General features: G+C 49.9%; 1 protein-coding gene across 8 annotated transcripts in view; it reads right to left on the reverse strand.

Moving 5' to 3' along the window:
* GAS7 (growth arrest specific 7) overlaps positions 1 to 24,308 on the reverse strand; it is a 203,306-nt gene that overhangs the window by 41,889 nt on the left and 137,109 nt on the right. For 6 of the 8 annotated variants that reach the window (XM_069603562.1, XM_069603557.1, XM_069603560.1 and 3 more), the window contains 2 exons: positions 17,443 to 17,523; positions 6,889 to 6,974 (listed from right to left, as the gene is read on the reverse strand). In XM_069603562.1, the coding sequence (XP_069459663.1) occupies positions 6,889 to 6,974; positions 17,443 to 17,523 (167 nt within the window). The remainder of the gene's footprint in view (positions 1 to 6,888; positions 6,975 to 17,442; positions 17,524 to 24,308) is intronic. The other 2 variants (XM_069603558.1, XM_069603563.1) reach the window with 1 other exon arrangement.

Genomic DNA, 24,308 nt, shown 5'->3' on the forward strand with positions numbered 1-24,308 from the left:
CACCCAGACCTACCATGTCCGGTAACTGAAGTCCACTGCTGAAAACTGACATCCCTGGACTGTCCAGCTCAAAGGGACCTCTATACACCATCGTTCCACAGACGAGAAGATGAACTCACTGGCCCTGACATCATGTCGAGTTAACTCAACTCTGAGACTCAGTCTTACCTGTTGCCAATGGTCCTTGAACTCTGGAGGCATCAGATTAGCTGAAGACATGCCCCCCGAGTCCTCCTGACCCCAGGAAGTTACTGGCGTCACCATCATTGTACAGATGAGGACACCGAGGTCTACAGACACCAGCGTGTCCAAGGACACAAGATAGGTAAACAGAGCAAACTGACACCCAAGCCTGAACGACTCTTTCCTGCCTCCCCATCCCTCCACTTAGAAATCTGAGACAATCTCTTATTTTTCCAGGTGTCTCTGCAGGGGCCAAAGAAACATCGCTGTCATCCACACACATGACTTGGGGACTGTTGTGTCCAAGGCTATCTGGGATGATGCTGGACACAAGAGGTCACCTGCCTCCCCAGAATCTCAGCCAGGACACGAGGGCAAATAATAGCACTGTCGGCGGGGGTGGGCATGTTCTAAGCATGGGCGCCGGTCTCTGCCCTCCTAGCTGAGCAGTTTCGGCTAGTGCTGCGCACGGCGGTCACAGGGTCCTTCGGGTGGTCTCATGTCTTTGCTGCTGGTGACCTGTGCCTGATATTTGAATGTCATATACACAGACATCACATACATGCATATGAACACACATACTCACACACAGACGCACACACTCTGCAGCACTCCACTGGAAGGGCCCTGGTGGAGAGACATCTCAGCCACGCTGAGAACACCTGCTACAATGAGGTTCCTCTCATCCAGGTACTAACCGGGCCCAGCCCTGCTTAGCTCCCGTGATCAGATGCATTCAGGGTGGCTTAGCCATAGACAGAAGCGGTTTTCAATACGATGCCCCACTAAAAGGAACCCAGGCTCCTTGGGGAATCGATTAGTTCCAAATGCCAGGTGGACCTGGAACTCCTGTGCCAGGGGGTAAAAAAAGTGTTTGACAAACGGTGTGACGTAACAAAAGGACACAGACATCAGCTCAAAGGAGCTTCCACACCCAAATTTGGGACCACTGGAGCGTTAATATGAATAGTAACCTCAAAGAATTACTCCAAAAGGTGGACAGAGGAGGGGCAGCTGTTTTTTTTAAAAACAGAAGGTCTATAAAATGTTTGCAAGGATTCAAACATCACCACTGGCAAACCTCAGTGTCAAAGACTCAGGCCACAGTCATCACGGATGCTTGAAAAGGCTGAGAGAAAAGGCTGTTAGGAGACAGAGTGTGCACATGGCCTGACACTATCACCCCACTGATCTTACATACGCGTGTATGTGTATATGCATGTATTTGCTGCTGCCGTTTAGTTGCCAAGTTGTGTCCGACTCTTTGTGACCCCATGGACTGTAGCCCTCCAGGCTCCTCTGTCCATGGGATTCTCCAGGCAAGAATACTGGAGTGGGTTGCCATTTCCTCCTCCAGGGGATCTTTCTGACCCAGGGATCGAACCCAAGTCTCCTACTGAAGTTAAATGATTGGTCTATTGCTCCTTTGCTATAATATTCATTCTACTCTTATAAATGCTTACAAATGTCCATAACAAAAGTTTGTTGTTGTTTTTTTAAATTTCTCTTTCCTATGATTCTAGAAGGTTTTTCTTCTCTTTTTTTTTTTAAAGCTCTGCAACAGCCTGGTTTCCTGGCCTCACCTGGGCTGCTTGGCTGGCACTGTGAGGACCCACCGAGGGTGGTGACAGAGGAGGCAGTGCCTGGGAGACCGTGGTTGGTCGTTCCCAGCTAACTCCACAGGCCCCTGGCTCTGTGATGTCTTCTGAGCCTGGTCTCCTTCCTTGCATGTGAAGAGTCTGGCTCCCACACTCTCAGCAGGCAGAACCCAGTGTGAAACCTCTCAGTGGCTCCAGCACTATTGAGACAAAACCCAAGCTCCTCAAAACAGACTCGAGGACTTCTCTGGCCTCCTCTTCTGCCTTCCTCAAACTTGCTGACTCAGTAAACCATAGTCCTGCTTGGCCTTTACAGCTTTTTCAAAATCATTGCCTCTAAGCATCCACATATGCTGTTCCCTCCACCTGGAACGCTGTTCCCCTACCATCATTCTCGACCAAGCTAAACCTCTGCTGATTTTTCCAGTCTCAGCTTTTATTAAAGAACCCATCTCCAAACATTTCCACCACCACTTGGTCAGGTCTTTAGAGCACACACTCCCCTCCAGCCCCATCACTGTCAATATGAAATCAATATTTGTCTCTCTCCAGCCCCTGCTACTAACCTCTATCAAGTGAAAGTTAGTCACTCAGTCATGTCTGACTCTTTGTGACCCCCATGGATGGTAGCCTGCCCGCTCCTCTGTCCGTGGCATTTTCCAGGCAAGAATACGGGAGTGGGTAACCATTCCTTTCTCCAGGGGATCTTCCTAACCTAGGGATTGAACGTGGGTCTCCTGCATTGCAGGCAGATTCTTTACCATCTGAGACACCAGAGAAGCCCTAACCTTGACAAGACAAGGGCTTTATCTGTCCATGACTCAGTGCCTGGCAAAGAAATACATGTTCAACAGAACATGAGCTGTTTACCAAGTAGGGAAGGAGGAGCCCCATTGAGTAAATGAGCTCTCAGAATCTCACCTCTTCCTTCATCACACACTGTCTCCTCCAACGAGTCCCTTAAGTTTCCAAGCTCTTGGTTCCACTCCCTTTCCTCTCTTCTTCATCTAAAGATAACCTTCCTGGGGAACAGTTCATGGAAAGCTAAAACAGTTGGAAAGTGAGTCACAAAAGAGTCTAGGCTCTGGTGGGCATATTCCTTGCCTTCCCTGTACCTGCATAGGGATCAGAGGGGGCTAAATCACTGTAGCCCTGGCAGGCAGGCAGGCAGGCAGGGGACAGGCTCGGACCTGCTTCTGCCAAGGCCAGCATGACCATTCTCAGTCTCTGATTCCCTAACCTCCCATCACGTGGGTCCACTGCATCCATCACCCAGGCAGCTCACCCCAGGGCTGCACACATGCAAACTTCCACTGGGTGGCACCAGATTGCCATCACCTATGCCCAGCCTTTCAGGTCTCCTGGAGCTAGGGATGGGAGGAGAGGGTGGGCACCCTTGGGGGCTGCAGGGCACCCAGCCATTTGGTTCCACCCACGATGGTACAGACACATTTCTGGTTTCCATGAAGATTACACATGCCCCCCACCCCCGACTTCAACCTGTCCAACATTCTAATTTTCTTGATTAGCTTTCTCAAGGAGGGGGCAGCCAACAGGCAGTAGTAAAAGAATACAAGAGAGGTGTGGCAAGATACTGCATCTACCCCGACCCAGCATCTCAAATGGCCATGTGTTCATTTACTCACTCATTCATTCACTGTTTCAATATTGTGCGCATGCCCTATCTATCAGCTGCTCAGTAGCGTCCAACTCTTTGTGACCCCATTGACTGTAACCCATCAGGCTCCTCTGTCCACGGACTATTCCAGGCAAGAATACTGGAGTGGGTTGCCATGCCCTCTTCCAGGGGATCTTCCCAACCCAGGGATCAAACCCGCATCTCTAGCCTCTCCTGCACTGGCAGGTGGATTCTGTGCCACTGTGCCACCAGCAGTATTATTAGCTGATGACTGTCATTAATTACAGTCGACAGCTTGGCAAGGGGGAGTAAACACTGAGTGTGCTGAAGTGCGCTTATGCATATTCTAAGGACCATTTATCGGTAGTGCTCTCTAAATACCAACCCTTCTTAACCTATTTCTGTGACTGTTCTCTGGTGCCTTTGTGGACAGCCAGCTCTGCAGGAACACGAACACTTTCGCAGCCTGAAAGGCTAACACAGTGCTGCAAACTGGTGGACACATGTATTTTGTTCTCGCCACATGCTGCACTATTTATTTTTGTTTCACTGATGATACCTCACCTTCTGAATGTTACCATCCAAAAAGAAAAGGGATACACAGGATTCCACTTGTCTTGAAGCAGCGCTCAGGCCGGGGTACCCAGAGCTGACCTTTCCTGCATCCCCAGCACCTCACCTCTAACTCTTTGTTTCTTAGTTCTCATTGTATCTGCCATCTATAAAAGTAAAATGTGTTTATTTTAGAAAATTTTTAAAATACTTAAAAGTCTAAAGAAAATAAACATCACCTTCGACCGAGGTTTCTCAACCTCAGCACCCTTCATCTTTGCATCTGGGTAATTCTTTGTTGTGGACCTGTCTTGCACCTTACTTAGTAATAGCCCTGGTCCCACTGACCAGATGCCAGTAAAACTCCCTGTCCAGTTGTGACAACCAAAATATCCAAACATTGCCAGACGTCCCCTGATTGAGACCTGGACAGAAATACCAATGTTTGGGTTTATCTTTTCATCCAGTCACGTGTCTTCATGTACGGATAGATTTCCTTCTCCCAAACAAGACGGACCATAAATGCAGCTCTGGGACTTCCCAGATGGCTCAGCAGGTGAAGAATCCACTTGCAATGTAGGAGACAGGCAGGAGATGTGGCTTTGATCTCTGGGTCGGGAAGATCCCCTGGAGGAGGAAATGGCAACCCACTCCAGTACTTCTGCCTGGGAAATCCCATCGGTAGAGGAGCCTGGTGGACTACAGTCCACGGGATCGCCAAAGAGTCGGACACAACTGAGCGACTGAACATACATACATGCATGCAATTTCGTTCTGCTTTTTCATCCACTATCATGGTCTCCGCATTTTCTTAAATCAGTACATTTTCTCCAGAAGAATGTGTTTTCATAGCTGTATGGTACTGTTGGCCAGACAGATGTTCAGTGCCATTATCCATTTTACCCATCCCCTGTTACTGGACAGTTAGGCTGGGTCAAGGGCTGTATGCTTGACTGAACAGCTTTACACAGATCAAAATCCTTGCGTGTATTCTAAGAACAGATGCCTGGAGGGAAATTCCTGGGTCAAAGTCTTACAGCAACACAATGTCCAACTGCCTTCTCAGGAGGTTATACGGATCAGGATACATGTTGCTTTAAATGATTACGTAACAACTTGAGAGTGTTTCAGGATAGGGGAGTCATGTGTCATTAGAGAAGGAAAGAAGAATGACGGGGGAGAGGCGGAGGGGGCTGTTTCCAATATCCTTCCTAAGTGCCTCTCTAGCTGCTGAGAAACCATGGCAGAACTTGGGCTGACGTCTCAAGAAAACACTCCGCAGTTGGGTGGCATATGAGCTTCATTTCAAACAGACCGACAGGCTGTGTTGAGAGGGGGGGCTCTGCAGGAAACACACAGGGTCAGGGCTGTGACGTGTGCTGTGAGCAGAGGATGAAGGGGACACACACGTGCTGCCATGACTAACTGTGCCCGGACGCTCGCCTGTCACGACACGGTCCCCCTGCCTGAAGCAGCAGCATCCCCTGGGGGCTCGTGAGAAACAGAGAACCTCAGGCCCCTCCCCAGACCTCCTGAATCAGAATCTGCACTCGAACAGGAGGCCCAGGGTGATTCGTCCATCCATCCATCAATACGTATGGAGCCTCAGCTCACCAAGATGTCCCAATTCTCCTCCAGAGTTTGAACTGAACAGACCTGAGCCCAAGGCTCAGCCTCCTAAGACAAGAACATAATTAGGTTTCTGAAGTTTCTCGCCCCATATACCCAGGTCGGACGACCAATTTGCATGTCAGGACCACTATGGACCGCCGCTGGAGCTTCCTCTGGCTTCGCCCCGTCCAGGCATAGTTCACCATCTTTTGGGCCCTAACACGTGCTCTCATGCCCCTCTCGCCTGCATCGCACTAAGTGTCACACTGGAGCCGCTTTGACCACAAGGGCTTTCCTTCAGGGTCCAGCACACAGAACCCACCGCTGTTGACAACAAGCAACTATTGTTATCACGTCACCACCCCTACCATCCTCGGGGCCTGGCATCTTAACTCCTGAAAGGGCTGGTCTGGAGGCTTCTGCTTAAGGACATCTTGCGGATAATTCATAGATGGACCACATAAGACCCGTCCCCAGTTCCTTAGAGCTTAAGGCCACCGGAAGAACCTGGCATCTAGTCCGGTCTGACCACCTGGTAACCGTGTCAACCTGTTCGAGTCGCTTATCTGGTCTGACACTCTATGACCGCATCTGTAACACAGGAATAGTACCGACACCTCCTTCTTACATTTGTGCAAATGTCGGCTGAGATGACAGATGAGAATACAGGTTGGGAATCCTAAAACACACCCCCATGTCCTTCTACCCCGCAGCTGCCCCTCTCTGGATGATCAAATGTGACAAAATGTTTGACTCAGTTCCACTCTGGGTGAAGTCTGGGGATGGGAAAGGGTCACGCAGAGAAGGAAAATGGCCTGGACTCACCCATATTCTTAAAGTGTTGGGAAATCTGGACTCCATTAGGAATCCAGACAGCAGGATGGAACCCTCTGCCCCAACACAGAGAGGCTATAATAACATCCGTCAACCCATCAAAAGCAACCTCGACTTCCAGAGACTTCCAAGGCAGTCCAGTGGTTAAGACCCCGCATGTCCACTGCAGGAGGTTCAGGTTTGATCCCTGGTTGTTGTACTAAGATCCCTCAAGCTGTGTGGCATGGGCCAAAAAAAAAAAAAAAAACACACAAAAAAACGCTACTATCTTCAGCTTCTAGAGAAAACCAAACCACAATCACACCAGCTCTCTTGCAATCATGGTACATCGGAATGACCCAGATACCAACCTCTTCCTACCTGGGGCAGGACTGGGCTGTAGCTACCTGGATGCCTAGTGTCCCCATTCTAACAATGCCTCCCTGGACCTACCTAAGGGCTGCCCCTACCTCCCGGAACAGGGCCCCTTACCTGGGAATCACCGGTGGATTTTCGGACACTCATGTGGGCAGTCTCGGGAGGGTGCGCTGGGGTCCCTGACGTGTGGTATCCATTCACTGCGGGGACAGAAACACCACTCAGATGCTGCTGCGCTGGCCACAGACAGGCCCCTCCGACCTTGCAGACCACAGAGGGCAGCTGCGGCTCCTTCTCCCACCTCACTGTCTGCCTCTGAGGGGTCTTGCACAGCCGGGACCACCTCTCTGGATCTCACTCCTATCTGTGGGGCTGGAGATGGGTTGAGAGCATCTCCCAAGCGCCAGCACCCAACTACCAATCTCTTGGGGGACCTTTTTGAACCAAAGAAAAGAAAGATGCTCAGTAGGAAGAGAGGCATCACAGTCCAACAGTCATTGCCAAAAATACCCTCATCGGCCGTGATCACTGGTGCGGATCAAGGGTCCAATCTCTCTCTAGAGTCAGGTGGGGACACCCCCACCCTCCTGCAAATCACTGCCCCCTCAACAACTCCCCGCCCAAGGACTTCCTCCCTGAGGACCTCCTTCCCCTCACTCACTGGAATGTCAGTTTAATGACAAGAGAACTGGCCTCACATGTTTCTAGGAAATTTGGCTTTGCTAATTAAGAGTTAGGGGATCATATGACAGCCTTCATGAGTCCTGGTTTTGCTAAAATTAAGACAAAAAAATATTCAAGGCTCTAAAAATCTCTCCCCATGACACTCACTCATGCTCCCAACATGAGCTGATACTCCTGCTCTTCAAAGGAGGATAGGAAGCCCTCGTCTGTAGTATTTGCCAATTTCTATGGCTTCAAAGCTCCCAGGGGGGCCTATTTGAAGCCCCCAACACTGCTGCCTGGTCCTGACATCACACATACACACTGAGGCCCACGCATCCTCAGTTCCCAGAGGCGGCCCTGCCCTCTCATGGATACAGTTACTGAAGCCTCAGCTTCTGCATCTGCAAAATGGGAACACTTCTATCTAGTCTCCAAACCCACTCTGTTGGGATGAAAATCCACCCCTGCAGAAGGGATCCGTTAAATTATAAAGCACTTCATGAAAAGACAATGGATGAATTCTCTTTTCACGAAGATCCTTAATCTAGTGGCCTTGAGCCCCAAGCTTGTATGATCTCCAGAAAGTCATCTTCCTTACGCCCCAGGCTTTGGAGGATTTGCTACAACACATACACTGCAGGTCAACCTGAAGAAAGATGGAAACACTGATGTCCACTCGTGGTCTTGCTGCCAGAACCCAACAGAGAGGGAGGAGGTAAAGGAGGAGGGACTATAGTTATTACCATTTGCCCATTCTTAGGGCAAGGGCCAGGGGCAAGCAATGGAGTGTGAAGGGCACGCCATGGAGAGCCCTTTTCATCCTGGGGGTGTGTCCCCCATTCTCCACCAACTGCAGGGAAAAATTCAGGACACCTGTGAGCAGAGGTGCACTCAGCAGATTCCTGGGGTAACTGGGTCTCTCCCAATCCGACAGCTGGCTGGGTACTCTAGAAGGAGGGTGGGCACAGACACACCTGGACAACAAAGCGCTGGCCGCACAGCCGGCGCCCAGGGCAGTGGCTTAGGACACAAGAGGAAACAGCAAGTTAGTTCCACCTGGCCAACCACACTCCTGGTCTACACTCGGGGCCCTCAGGAAGCTGCTGATTCTATCCAAGAGTCCTCTAGGCAAAAGGCAGGGGTGGGGGGTAGGATCCCAAGGGCATCACTGAACTCTGAGGCCTCAGAGGAGAACCTACTCAGGCTGGCACAGGCCGTGACAGCAGCAGCACACAAGACTGGATAGATAAATACTACTTATGAGGCAGTCATAACATTCAAGAAACTTAACTTCTCAAGGAGCCCGGCACTGAAATGGACAAAACGCAAATGCTGGAGAATTTGAAGACAACAGTAGGAACCCTTATACTGCTTTCAGTCTAGGACTGATTTCGTGGACAAAAGTCAGGATGTAGAATGTCTCAGTGATTTAATTTAAAAGGCTGATTGAACTAGATGGATTAAACACCATACCCTATAAACAGAGATAATCTTTTTATGGAGAAGCCATGGTACATTAAAAATGTTGGGCCTACTTAAGCCATAAATAAAGTATCAATAAATTACAAAAGGCATAAATAACACAAGACATATTCTTTGACTGGAAAGCAATAAAAGTAGATCGAAATAATGAAAGAACAAATAGACAAGGTCCCTATCTCTCCCCTACCCTGACCCCAGAAGCTCGGACATTTAAGAGAATGCCCTCTTAAAAAATAATCTCAGGTCCAAGAGCAATTTCAAACTATAACTACACAATATTTTGAAAATAATTAAAAAGAACATATCAAAACAAATGGGAAAGGGCCTGAATTATATTTGGAGGAAAATTCATAGCCTTAATTATTGCATTACCAAGGCCAAGAGAATAAAAATAAATGGACTAAACATTCAACTCAAGAATTTAGAAAAAAATTTAAAAGCCAATAACATTAATCCAAGGAAAACATGAGAAAAGGATATAAATATGGTAAGAGAAATTAATAAGTTAGGAGACAGGATAATATTAGCAACTCTGGCTGGTTGAGGGGTTGAGGGGTAGGGAATGACAAAGATAAAAAAGGCAGATCAGCCTAATTTGAGAGTGAAAGAAGACACAAATGCTTAGAATTGGGAATTAGACTGCAAACAGAGACTTTTTTTTTTAATGCATGAGATTTGATCTATAGTTCTATGCTAATAAATATAAAACTTCCCATAAGATTCAAATGATCAAAGTGATTTCAAATACCAGAAACACCAAAATGAGTAAAACATTTGAAAAAGGACCTCCCTGTCAAAAGACATCAGATCCAGATGGTTTTATAGGCAAAGTCATTCAAACCCTTGAAAGAAATATATAGGCCCACACTGCACAGTATAGATATACCTGGTGACTTTCTCAGTTTATTCTACAAAGACAGCATTGCCCTGATCCTAAAATCCACCGAGGACAAGAATAAAAATGGAACCACAGTTCAGTTGACTATGAAAATGAAATATGAAAGCTCTTACCTGAGCAGGCCTTAGTTTAGAAGCAGTCACTACCTTTAATGCTACTGGGTCCTTGTAACCCAAGGTGGTCCCCATCTTCTTGAGGGCAGAGTCTTTCTGATCCCCACTTTCTCCCACCACAGCACCCTCAAAAGTGCACCCTCAACATGCCACTGTTCTGCCTGCAGCCTCCCCCGGACTGGGGGCCCCCACGCTAACAGCAGCCGGGAACCATCTAATGTGATGGCATTTGCCCCTAATCCATCCCCTTGTTCTCACTTTGGTTCTGGCCTGTCAGCGATTGGCTAATTACCACTCATGTCAAAACAATTACTGGGAAAGAAAAACTAATTCTCCATTCAACCATTTCTCCCCATACAGCACCTCTCTGACACTCTGTCTCACTGCATTTTACTCCAACGTCCTTGCACCTTCATCCTTGGGGATATGAACCATTACAGCTCACCCGAGAGGGTCCTGATGGGCACCCCCATGCCGCTGGGCCCCCCGGCTTACTTAGGGTGAGGTCAAAACTGAACACAGCCAGAGGTGGGTGCTTCAGAGGCCTCCAGCCTCCCAGGGGGTAAAAATGAAATAAAATATAGTCAAAGATCACTCATAATCATAAGGACCATAATTCAGTTGGGGATACAAGAAAAAACATATATAAAATACCAAATTCAGCTGTTTTTAAGATAGGAAAAGGGAACAGAAAGCTCTATTCAGTAACTTTAGTAACTTCAAATACAAACAGAAACACACACACACACACACATTTCATTCCTCTTTATAAGAAGTTAAACAAAGAGAGGGCGTAGGAGAGGGCTCTCTACAGTGAGAGAAGGGGGCATATAATTTGTAGAAAGGAGAAATCATTTGCTGGTGGAAGGGTGGATAAAGAAACGGAAATAAGACCAACAGAGAATTGCCAGCATCGTCCGCGGCCCATAACTCACTCCCTCCCTATAACTCTGACTCCATTCCCCAACTCCAACTTGCCATGTAAGATGGTTTATCATCCAAGCCCCAGTGCTCAGGTCCTGTTCTCTAAAACACCCTAAAGATAAGACTTAACTCTTTCAAACAAGAAAGCCAGCCCTGGACGCCTCCTGCGGGTGTGGCTCATCTCCCTTTTCTCTGGAATAAACAAGTAACTTCTTTCCTCAATGTAAAGACATCTGGGAAGCCCCTGTTTTGGAAATCCATCTAGCCTAACTCCTACGACATCTGAACCTGGAGGAATGGGGTACCTCCCCAGGCAGGGGACGACAGCCAATTCTGCAAGACATTCCTTGCAAGTGACCCGCAGTGTAAGTAAAGGGCAGGATCTGACAGTAGGCCTTTTTAAAATATGCCGATGTGCTCTGTGAATCTCAGTCAAGGCAGCAGCATGGCAGTCCCAAGCTTAACAAGGACAAAGAACCAGGATGGGGGGGTGCCAGGAAAGCAGAGGTGCTGCCATGGAACCCACTTTGGGAAATGCAGATGGGGCTGTGGGAAAGTAGGTTTCAAGTCAGGTTACCAAGGCAAACACCCATGCCAGATTGGTGGGTACCATCCCTGCCTCGCTGCCCCACTATGCCCTGTGTGGCCTTAAAAGGATGCTCTTCATCATATTCACCTTTCCAGGTGTGTACCATATCTGGCCAGGTCTGCCTAGGGAAGAGGGTTTACATTTATAGCCCTCTGGTCTGGAAATCCTTCTGTTCTTGACATTTCTGTCTTGACTACCCAGTCGCCACTGCTCCCTGGGTGTCTAAGATGTAAACTGTATTCCCCCGAAGAGAACTCACAATCTATGTAGTCTGTGGCTGTGAAAGGTTGGAAATTTGAGTCTATTGTCCTGGTTATCAAAGGTTAAACAGGCCTTTGCAAGGGCCCCCAGGAAAGGAACGTGTTTCTCAAGGAACAGGTGGAGGCCCATGCCCTTCCCCTGGGGTCACCAGTGATTCCTAGTTGAGAGCCTCGGAAGCCCTCTGGGTCTGGCAGCTTGTAATTCTGCAGCGGGCCAGGGTCTCTGTTTACTCCTATGTGGGAGGGAAAGGCTGGCTGGGGCTTCCTGATCTGGAGAAGATGTGTTGGGGGTGAGGCCTGAGGTTCTGAAGCTCCTTTCCTGGGGCGCTCTGCTTATGGGGGTGGGGTGGGGGAGGGGGTGCACAGCTGTCTGCATGTACTCCAGACTCAAAGGTGGGCTCTCCCTGATCAACAACAGACCTCATTCCCTCCCCTGCAATCTGGCTTTCCTCGGCTGCTGGAGGCAGGCTGCTTGTCCAAGCATGACCCCTCAGCAGAGTCAAGCCCCAGGCAAGGCAAGGCCAGTATCTGAACCCAGGCTTCCCAACACCTCCACTCCCAGGGCAGCTCAATAAGAGATAGACTTCTTCCATTCCAAAGGGAAACACTATGCAAGTTCAACCCATGTCTGTCCGGGCCTAGAAGCTCAGAAAGGAATTCACTCTCCATGCCTGCCTGCTCTGTCATCTGATAGGGCAGCCGCCAGTCACAGGAGGCTATTCAAATTCTAACATGTTAAATTTAAATATAATCCAAATGCAGGGTGGTACCCAGGATAGGTTCCCAGAACAGGAGGACAACACTGAAAAAGTTGGTGAAATCAAATGAAATTCAGACTAGTTAATAATACTGTACTACACTGATTTCTTAGTTTTGATAAATGGACTGAGGTTATATAATGTGACATTAACATTAGGGGAGGGACTTCCCCAGAAGTTCAGTGGTTAAGACTCCGCCTTCCAACGCAGGGTGCGTGGGTTCCATCCCTGGTTGGGGATCTAAGATCCCACATGCCATGTGGTGTGGCCAAAAAATAAATAAATACATAAAACATTACTGGAAACTGAGTACAGGCTATGTAAGAACTCTCTGTACTGTCTTCACAAATTTCTTTTGTAAGCCTAAAATTATTCTAAAACTTGAAAAGTACTAAGTTAAATAAAATGAAAACTTCATTCTTCAGGCAGAGCAGAGTCATTTCAAATATTCGAGAGCTGCATGTGGTCAATGGCTACCATACTGGACAGGGTAGAGACAGAACATTTCCGTTAGTGCAGAAAGTTCTAGAGGACAGAACTGGTCTGTGCTGGCATCCGCTGGACCCAGCAACTCTTACCTGAAATTCCTAGAACTTCATTTTTCACTCGTGTTTTCTTTCCATCTGCCTATTACTGTTTCTCTCCATATAAATCATTATTGCTGCATGGCATGTTAAACCAGCCCAAAGATGGTTTTTAATACATGCAGTAGTTACTGAACAGAGCCTTCGGTATTCTGTTGGGGCTTCAAGCTGACTTGCATGGACCCCACAGGGAAACCCTGGCATTAAATACTTCTAATAAAGTTACTGAATAAACACAGCTCCCACTGTGATCTGAGAGGAGGCCACACAGGGAAAGTCCTGGGTCCGGTGCTATCTTAAAGCGGCCCCCAACATTCCGAGAGTAGAGTCCAGATTGGGGGAGGTGGGTACTGGGTGTGTTTCGGGTCTCTCTCCCCGGCTATAACCTGGCTGGCTGTGCTCCAGGCATCTGACAAGCCTGCACTAGGGACAAACTGGCCCTGTCCAGAGTGGGCCTTCCAACCCTCTTCAGAAGCTCAACTCAAGGGTAAGCCTGAGGGAATTCCTTGGCAATGCCCGTGGTTAGGATTCTGGGCTTTCACTGCAGGGGGGATGGGTTCAATCCCTGGTCGAGGATTTAAGATCCTGCAAGCCAAGTGGTGTGGCCAAAAGAAAACAAGTAAACCTGAGCCCCAAGGTCGCCTCCACCCCTCTGCCTCCTTGAAGGGGCGTTATCTAACCTTGGCTTGGCTGGGTTCACTTGTGGTTCCCAGCCATATTCTTCCTGGCCTGTTTGTCCATGACCTTCAGGAACGGCCATATGGGATGCTTGTAGTCAGTAAACGTAGTTATGTTTTCCTTCCACATCATCCTTATGCCCCCACCCACCTTGCACATAACCCCCAACCCCATCACTGCTAACCAAGAGCTGCCCAGTGGCTTCAAGTAGGTAGCTTCATAGAAAGACAAGACACCTCCACTGCTTTTCACCCCTATCCCAACCCTCACACTCAGAAGGAAATCCCAACAATACCTTCCTCTGGACCCTGACTCCCCTCCCCCATCACCTACCACCCTTCTTCTTGTCCCCCACCCTCAAGCCACACTGGTCTGCTTTCCATTCTCAAATGTGCCATGATCACTTCCACCCCAGGGCCTTTGCACCAGCTGTCCCCTGGCCCAGAACACTCCACCACCACCCTCCACACATACCGTCTCCTCCTTGTCTTTAAATCTTGGCCTAAAGTGAGGCTGCCCCCGATGCCCCAGGCATATGCTCTGTCCCGCTGACCATGCAACGAACATCTGATCAAGTTCATGTTTGCCTGTTTATCCAACTTTCCCATTAGAATGTAGCTCCTGGGACCAGGGATCCCACAAGTCTGGCTTGCCTGAGTATGTACCCTCAGTACTGAGAACAACGTAGGCACATTTTCTGAATGGAAAGGCTTCAACTCTATCACTGCTGCTCTACAGAAGCAGGAGCAGAACAAAAGGGGCTTCAATCCAGGGCCCTGAGTGGTCTCCAGGCGAGGCGCCCACAGCCCCAGGAACCTAAGGATGGGGATGGCCAGCTTTTGAAGCAACCTCATGTCTTCATCAAGTCTATTTCACTCTCCACAATAAAATTCAATCTGCTGAAAGCTGCTTATAAAACTGAAGGAGAGAATGGCTGGGAAAATGCTGGTGCTGCTCCCCTGTAGGGAGAAATACCAACCTAACTATTGCTTTATTTTTCAAGATTCTATTTAAAAACCAGAAAAGAAGATGTCAGGGTATCACAGATCCTGCCTTAGCCTCACTGGTGGGTTCTCTTCTCTTCCACCCCAGAGGGCGGATGGAGAGTTGACATGTGTGTTCATGCCCCAGGGTAGAGAGGACCACAAATCACAACAATGGAGGGCTGGACAGGACCTCAGCCACGTCTTCCTCCCATTTATAAGTGGGCAAAGTGAGGCCTGACAAGGAGCAGGGATGTGCCTGAGGCCTCAATCTAAGGAGCAGCAATGTCACAAATCTAAGATGTCACTGGTTGTTAGAGGCACACTTATTTTAAGTACTAGTGAGAAAGAAAAAAAAAATGGATGCTTCCAATTAGACTAGGACGCACCATTGATTTTCAAGATATTAAAACTGGAAAATAAAACGTGGGTCTGAGGACTCCTCTGGTGGTCTAGTGGTTAATGCTCCACACTCCCACTGCAGGGGACACAGGTTTCACCCTTGGTCCGGAGGATCCCACATGCCACGGTCAAAAGAATTAATTAATTAAATAAAACTGCTATCTTCAAATAAATCTTAAAAACAGAACAAAATCAACCCAAATATGTGGGTCTGAGACTCCAGAGCTGGGCTCCTGCGTGTTTGGTGGCTGCTTCTCATTGGCATAGGCTGTGGTCCACCGTCTGACCCCCGAGTAGTGCTGAGCTGAGGTTCTGAGTCCTTCTAGAACAGAGCTTCCGAGCCGGGCACTGCTGACATGCACGGCTGGACAGCCCTTTTCGGTGGGGCGGTGCTGGCCTGTGTATCGTCAGAGGCTGAGCGGCATCCCTGGCCTCTCCCCATTAGATGTCTGTAGCACCGCCCCCTACTGGTGACATCCAAGGATGTCCCCTGGAAGGTAAGCAAACTCACCCTCAAGTTGAGAACCACTATGGATGGAGTAAGAGAAGAGAAGCAGAGAAGAAGCTGAGCCAGAGAAGTGTAAGTATGATGTGGACAAACACACACGAGGACAGAAACACCGAGTTAAATGCGGTCCAGTCCAGGCATTCTCCAAGCTGATGTGTGATCTCCAAAGGTGGAGAGAGGAGGCAGGATTTCCAGCTCTATTTGACTACAAAGCCCTTTCTGGCAGAGACCTGGGATCCCAGAGACATGGGAAGGAGGTGCCCCGGGGGGGCTGAGGCAGAGGAGGGAAGTCGGGGACCACACTCTCTGTCTGATGCCCTGCCCACCCTGGCAGTTCTCCCTGGATCTGAGCCTCTCCCGCCATTCTGGGCCCCTCAGAGCCCCGGCACGCTGCGCAGCGCTCCTCCCAACCCTCCTTCTGGGGAATGGCTCCGTCCACAGCAAAGAGGGGACAGGATGCTTCTGGGGACGGTGCCAGGGGCAGCAGGCTTCGGAGAGCTGACTGCACTGACCTAAAGGGCAAGCTTTCCAAACTGGCTCCGGCAGCCCCGTGGAGCTGGCTGCGCAGGGTTACCACCTGTCAGCTCACACGCCCCAGCCTCTCCCTGCCCGTGTCACATCCCTGTTCTGCTCCGGGGACCGCCCTGTGGTCGGAAAAGACAGCTGGGTTTTCCCTCTAGTGTCTGGGTGGCCTGGAGCCAGCCAGGATAGAGGGCCACACCTCACAGGATTCACACCAGCATTTCTATTGTTAAAAAACACCCCACAAGAACAGCAACAAAAGACAAGGCAGCGTGCCGGGAAATGCCTACTGTCACATGACCACTAGGAAGGCTAACTGGCCCCATTTCTGGGGACTCGGCCTGAGAATGTAGCCCTGGCTGCATCCCCAGGAAACCAGGAGGAAGGGCCCCATTTACCTGCCCCACAGGGGGTTCCTTCTTAAATTTTTTAAGTAAAAAAAAAAAAAAAAAAAGTGTGTGTGTGTATACACACATATATACACAAAAATATAAATAAAAACATTTTAATAGCCTAGAAGAACTTTCCATGAAAAGCAGCCCCCCATCCCTTCTCTCAGGCCTCAGTTGATTCTTCAGGTCTATTCTGCCACCACTTCGGTTCTGAATTCTGCTGACGGTCATCTTTATGTGTGTGCGTGCTAAGTCACTCAGTCGTGTCTGAGTCTGCAACCCCATGGACTACAGCCCACTAGGCTTCTCTGTCCACAGGATTCTCCAGGCAACAGTACTGGAGTGGGTTGCCAAGCCTTTCTCCAGGGGATCTTCCAGACCCAGGGATTGAACCTGTATCTCTTACTCCCCTGCACTGGTCGGTGGGTTCTTTACCACGAGCGCCACGGGATGCCCAGCCATCTTCACTAAATAATGCGCTGGCATCACATTTTGATTTCGCAGTGGTGGAGAAGACCTAAAGATACTCCGTTAGGAGTAAACGTCTACCTCCTTAACTTCGACCCCCTGATGTCTTCTGAAACCACGTGGAGCTAGTCTGCCGCTGCTCAGGTCCCCACGCCGGCAGACAGATAAGAGCCCTGCTGCCTCTCCTCACCCAGCCATCCCCTCCTCTAAGCACCCGAGGGGAGGGAGAGAGACCAGAGCTGCAGCTGGCACTGCCAGAGTGAGACCATCCCACAGGGCAGCAGCCTCCGGGGCCTCTGAGCCCTTGAGAGCCCTCCCGGGTTTGGCCCGTGAGATCCACAGCCAGGTTTCAGATCCAGGCTCCGGAGGCTGGGCCTCTCCCATCAAGATGCGTGTGAGTGTGGTCCATCCCGATGCCCTGAGACAGCGTGTGGACAGTACCTGTTGGAGGCAGAGAGCTCCTGTGAGGGCCAGGGCTGGCTGGAATCCCAGAAGAACTGTTGGGACGCTCCCAGGTGGTCTCTGGTCAAAGAAAGAAGAAAAATGAAAATCGTATTGAGAATTTCCTAGGGCAGAAGCTCTGAATGTCACAGAGCTGCACTGGATCACCTGCCTCTCTTGACTCCAGGAAGCCGGAGTCTGCCTTCTGCTCCCATATAATTGCCTCTCCTGCCCCCCAGGGCAACAAAGCTTCTCTTTATTGGGGATCCTTTTCCATTAAGCTGGGACCACCTGGTTGGGACCCTCTGAAACAGTCCCCAAAGCCCCTCCCTTCCCCCCTCATGCATCTTATCCTGGAACCTCAACTGCCAACTGGGCATCACTCCCCAAATGCCCACTGTCATCTGAAGCCCCAAAACCCAGAGCAGGGGTCTGGATAGAGACCCGGGTTGTGTGTCCTATGAAGGTGACTCCCTTCCTGCTTCTCCAGTTCCACACCTTGAGTGAATTACAGCTGCTGTGTTTGATCACACACTTCTCTCTCCTCTGATGCCCAGCCAGAAATAAAGCTAATATTGCAGCTATACGATCAGCCCCCAAATACTATTTCACAGCTGTGAGCATGCTGCTGCTAAGTCGCTTCAGTCCTGTCCAACTCTGTGTGACCCCAGCATAGACTTCTCATTAAGTTATCCACTGGGGAAAAAAAAAGAAAGCCTTCTCCGGACTTCCCTGGAGGTCCAGTGGTTAAGAATTTGCCTTCCAATGCAGGGGACACGGGTTCAATCTCTGGTCGAGGAACTAAGATCCCCACATGCTGCAGTTAACCCTGAGCTCTGCAGCTACCGAGCTGGACTTCTGTGGGTATCTTTCCAAAACAATTAAAAGGGCTGACAGCACAGTGGTTGTTAGTTGCTTAGTTGTGTCTGACTCAGCTATAGCCTGCTGGGCTCCTCTGTCCATGGGATTTCCTAGGCAAGAATACTGGAGTGGCTTGTTGTTTCCTTTTCCAGGGGATCTTCCTGACCCAGGGATTGAACGTGGGTCTCCTGCATTGCAGGCAGATTCTTTACCATCTGAGCCACCAAGTAAAAGCAGTTGAGTCTCGAGCCAAATGCCTGGGTCTAAACTAGCTCTGCCTCTCATCACCAGGTTTGATCTTGACCAAGCTCATTGTCCCCTTGGTGCCTTAGTTTCCTCCTCTGTAAAATGAGACCAAGAATGGCATCCACCCAAGACAGCTGCTATGTTCATGCCAAATGCCCATTTACAAGTTATTGTTAAAGTTAATGCAATATATGGATATGACATTATTGAATCCAAAATGCTATTACTGAAAATTCAATTGTTTCAAATATTAAAGACAAAAACAAGCACAACCTTCCAATGGCTTCTCTCAGCTGAGATTCGAGAGAACCGGGGTTTTTGCCTCAGTTCTGCCTCTCATCTGCTGGGCAGCCCTGGGCAAGTCATGCTACCTCTCTGATCCTCTGATTATTTACCTAAAATGAAAGGGTTGGGCTGATTGGTCTTTTAGGTGCCAAGAATCTTGCCCCCAGACTTTGATCAAAACCTTGAGACCCACTGTTTGGACTTTAGGGTTTTATGGCTCTAGCAGTTGGGTGGTCATATGGCTCTTTCACATCTTAAGGGAGAGAAAATGGGTGAGCAAGGGAAGCTGTGGGGAGAATGTGACCAGGAACGAGAGAGTAGAGGGGTCTTCCAGGAGGGACAATCAGAGGGCAGGATCAGTGGCCTTCCTGGAGGAGGATGGACACTTGGGCTGGAGCTGAGAGCACCATGACTTGGAGACTATGTGAAGACCACAAGCCTGCTCGGAGGTCAAGGGCAGTGCAAAGTGCTCTAGGCCTGGCCACTTGTGACCTGTGACCTTTGGAAGCCACCTGTGTTTTGTTTTTCTCAACTGTAAAATGGGGATGAAGATGGCACCTAAACAAGGCTGTAACAGCATGAAGCAGGATGACAGGGGCACACAGTAGGTGCCTTATCAGAGTTGAGTAAAGCAAACAGATCATGGAGGCTGGATGCGAAAATGCAGGGGAAATTCAGATGTTAAAACAGCCTCCCTACAACATGAGGTGGGTTCCCCTTGGGACCAGACATAGCCTGCAGCCTCAGTCTTGTTTCCAAAGAGACCTTCCTTTCCGCTGCCGGATCGGCCTGACCACACTGCTGCCTGCACGCCCAGAGCACCCAGCTCAGGCTCTCTCCTCCAACCTGGCCCCCCGCGGCTCTGGGGACCAACCTTCATGGCTTCACCAGCTCCTCTGGTGTCCCCCCACCCACCTCCAATCAGTTCCCGGAGGCTAGAGGCACCCCTCTCCATCACATTCCTCATTCCATCTCACCTCAACCCTAACATGTCTCCCCACTTGGGGGTCAGCGCTCACCTGGAGAGTCCCTTGTGGAGCCCTTTCCAAACACAGAGAATAAACTCCAAACTTCGCATCCACCCCCACCCACTGCCCCACTTCTCAGCCAGCAGGGCTCTAGCACAGGCACCTTGTCTGTCTGTCCAAATGGATCCATGCTGACCTCACTCCAGCCCAGGTAACACACTCACTGGTCTCAGAACGTCTTTGCTATAGTTGTTCACACACCCCCAATCACCTCCTGCCCCCGACGCTGGGTGTCAGAATCCTGCCCATCTGTCAAGTTCCAACAACAATATCTCCCTCCATGCAGCCAGGCGTCTGCAAGAGGAGCCCCTGAAATCACAGGAAGATGCTGCCTGCAGTGAGAATCCCGCTCTAGATGCTGGATTCCGAAGGAAAGCCCCGTGCCCTGCACTCACTGACCTGGGTCACTCACTGGCCCCAGAGGCTGGAGACCCTTTTCCCTGTAAGGACTGAATCTCTCTGCCCGACCTCTGCCAGGGCTCCATCATGGACAGTGCAGATGCCTAAAGGTTTCCACCCAGCCCATCTCCTGGTCTTGGCCAGCTCGGGTCAACACAAAACACAAAGCCACTGCGAGCCTGGAGCAGGAACGGGGCCAGCCCGGGTGGACATCTGGAGAGAGTCCCTGGGGCTCTACTGAATGATCTCATCCGCAGCAGGAAAAATTGCCCCAGATGACCACATCAGCCACAGGGAGGAAGCCATTCCCAGGTCTTCTCCGCCAAGAGACTCCCTAATCTATTTACAGCACACCAGGCTCCGTGACGGAGCCAAAGCACCAAAGCAAAACTGAAATGGCAGCCTGGGGCTCAAGTTACCCTGGATCGGGGCCCCCTTGCGTCCTCTGGGCTTCCATTCTGAGGCTCTAGGTCATTTCAGGTGACCATCCAGACTCCTAACAGTTGCTCCCATGCAGGTCCCAAAGGCCCCAGGGAGGAGGCGGGGATCAGTGAAGACAGAATGGAAGGAGTGAGACCCTCGCTTGGAAAACTTCTGACCATCCAATTCATGAGAAAACATGTTCTATTTCTAAAGGCAATTCTAACTCAATTTGAACTTTTCCCGCTGAAACCAGGGGATCCAGACACACATAAATGAGCTGACTGCTGAGCGTGGATCAAATCAGACCAAGGGAGGTTGCTATTCTAGCCAACCACGTGAAAAGCCAGAAATTTCCACTTCCCCATTAGTGGATTACAGCAGCTGCTCTGTGTAGAATAAAACTTTTAAAGACAGAGTGTAGTTGAAAGGTAGAAAGTGATGTAAATCTGGTTTCAGAGCACAGATACCCCCTCCTTAAAATAATCATAACTATTATTATGATGATTATTAAAAAAAAAAAAAAGGCAAGGCAGGAGTTATTAACTTTAAAGTCACCTCTAAACTTCACCTCCCTTTGTTAAGGCCGCTTCCTGCATGCATTATAGGTATTGGGAGAGTCAGTGAGCCCCTGGACCTAGGCCACTGGTCTTGGTGATCGGCCTATGGTGGATCTGTAAGCCTTGCCCCTTCCCTGCTCGCCCTCCACTTCCCACCCTCTGCCCCACACACCAGTAGACTCGTGGCTCATGACTGACTCATTTGCTTGGTGGGGTAGTGGCTCTCTGCTGCCCCAACTGGCTATCAGGTGAAATAACCATAGGTACCAGCCGAAGACTTCCCTGACAGCTCAGTTGGTAAAGAATCTGCCTGCAATGCGGGAGATCTGGGTTCAATCCCTGCATTGGGAAGATCCCCTGGAGAAGGGAATGGCTACCCACTCCAGTATTCTGGCCTGGAGAATTCTGTATAGTCCATGGGGTCGCAAAGAGTCTGACAAGACTGAGCGACTTTCACTTTCACCAGCTGAGGAAGAAATGGGTTCTGGGGTCCTGCTCACACACAGTATGGATGCCCCTGGGAGAGACAGAACATGTGGAAACAGAAGGACACAAAAGCTTCTCGCCAACAACCTCTCTCAGGGAATTTCCTGGCGGTCCAGGGGTTAGGATTCTGTACTTGCACTTTAGGAGATGGGGTTGGATTCCAGAGAACTAAGATCCTGCAAGCCCTGCTGCTGCTGCTGCTGCTAAGTCGCTTCAGTCGTGTCCGACCCTGTGCGACCCTATGGACTGCAGCCTACCAGGCTCCCCCATCCCTGGGATTCTCCAGGCAAGAACACTGGAGTGGGTTGCCATTTCCTTCTCCAATGCATGACAGTGAAAAGTGAAAGTGAAGTCACTCAGTCATGCTCGACTCTTAGCGACCCCATGGACTGCAGCTTACCAGGCTCCTCTGTCCACGGATTTTCCAGGCAAGAGTACTGGAGTGGGGTGCCATTGCCTTCTCCCTGCAAGCCATGAGGTGCATCCAAAAAACTTTCGGAATTGGAAGGAGAAGTGGACATGTCTACAAAACTGGGTTTACCAGGACTTTGTTGTTTTAAAAAAGGAAAGAAATGGAAGGGAACCTGGCCTGGGTGTTTAATGTGTTAAGTCGCTTTGGCTGTGTCAGACTCTTTCCACCCCATGGACTGTAGCCCTCCAGGCTCCTCTGTCCATGGGATTCTCCAGGCAAGAATACTGGAGAGAGCTGCCATGCCCTCCTCTAGGGGATCTTCCTGACCCAGGGATCGAACCCACATTTCTTATGTCTCCTGCATTGACAGGCAGGTGCTTTACCACTGACACCACCCGGGTGTTTAAAAACACCCCTCAAATATTCTAAGGCAACCTAGAGGTGTTCCTAAGAGCTCAGGGGTCACACAGACAGAGGTTTGAACCCCAGGTCCACCCCTTGTAACTGGGTCCTCAATCTTAGTTTCCTCACTGTAAAGTGAGGGCTTCCCAGGTGGCGCTAGTGGGAAAGAATCTGCCTGCGTATGCAAGAAACACAGGTTTGATCCCTGGGTTGGGAAGATCCCCTGGAGTAGGTAATGGCAACCCCCTCCAGGATTCCTGCCTGGAAAACTCCATGGGCAGAGGAATCTGGAGGGGACCCGGAGGTGTACAGTTCATGGGGTCACAAAGACCTGGACACAACTGGGCACACAAAGTGGGGGTAACACGGTTGTAGTCTCGTGGTCCTGCGATGAGCAGCCAATGAGCATATACAGCACAGTCTCCACAGAGGCAGCCGTCAAGACTTTAGTGATAAGAATAAAACAAACCCCTCCCCATTCTTTCCTTCCTTCCCTCCCTCCGCCTCCCAGCTTCCACCCCACCAGCTCCTCCCTCCCTACTCTGCCCCACCCACCTTCACAGAGCACATCTCCCAAATGGAGAGCAAGGGCAGGCTCCCTCTGTGATGCTGATGGGTTAGAGCTGAAGGGGGTCCCTGAGTTAACCAGAGAAACTTGCCTCCACGTGGCAGCCCACAGGCTCCTTATGCAACCCTGTGATCCGGGCAGGGCAGGGGCCCTGATGCACACTTCACAGGTGATACAGAGGCCAGTGGATGAAGCAGCGGCCCCAGCAGTGCCCTGGCCCTTTGATACTGGCCTGAGCCAAGCTCAGGACTGGCTCCAGCTGGCACAGTCCTGCAAGAGTGGGGTCGGGAGATGCCAGAGAAATTCTAGTGGGAGGGGATGGGGGGCCCACCTGGAATACTCCGAGCCTGTCCTTCAATCCCTTTAGGATCCCCAACCTCCTCATAGAGTATGGACTTGGGCAAACACAGCAGGAATCCCTGAACTTGAGCCGGCAGTGATGAGGGCTGATGCCACACAAGAAAAAGGGTGTCTGGTCACTGAACCAACAGCTGTGGGCAGCCAACTGCCAGCTCACAGATATTACAATCCCTGCTGTGTGGCTGAGAAAACTGTAGATGGGTCCTGAAAACGAAATCTCATCAAATCAAAGCCTGGACACTCAGGACCCAGGCCCTCAGCATAGTGATTTGGTAAAGCTCCAGGCTTGTTTCCCAAACTTGGCCTCTTATCAGCATCACTGGGGCCACCTGCTGAAGCCACAGATTCCCAGACCCTGTGCCCAAAGGTTCTGGTTTAGCAGATATTGGGTGGAACCCAGAAGTTAGCATTTTAACAAGTAGTCTCAGGGATTAATCAGATGTGGGAAAAACAGGGTAGAGTCCATAGTAAAAACACGACAGGAACCAGCCACAGACTGGGAGGTACCTGGATGAGACACAAACCCCAGGGGAGGGGTCAGGCGTGATCACTACAGACCGTGACTGCTGTCACAAAATTAAAAGATGAAAAAAAAGCTATGACAAACCTAGATAGTGTATTAAAAAGCAGAGACATCACTTTGCCCACAAAGGGCCATATAGTCAAAGCTACCATTTTTCTAGTAGTCATGTACAGATGTGAGAGTTGGACCGTGAAGAAGACTGAGAGCTGAAGAATTGATGCTTTCGAACTGTGTTGCTGGAGAAGACTCTTGAGAGTCCCTTGGACAGCAAGGAGATCAAACCAGTCAATCCTAAAGGAAATCAACCCTGAATATT

The sequence above is a fragment of the Ovis canadensis genome, chromosome 11 (assembly GCF_042477335.2).
Source record: "Ovis canadensis isolate MfBH-ARS-UI-01 breed Bighorn chromosome 11, ARS-UI_OviCan_v2, whole genome shotgun sequence".
Lineage (NCBI taxonomy): Eukaryota > Metazoa > Chordata > Mammalia > Artiodactyla > Bovidae > Ovis > Ovis canadensis.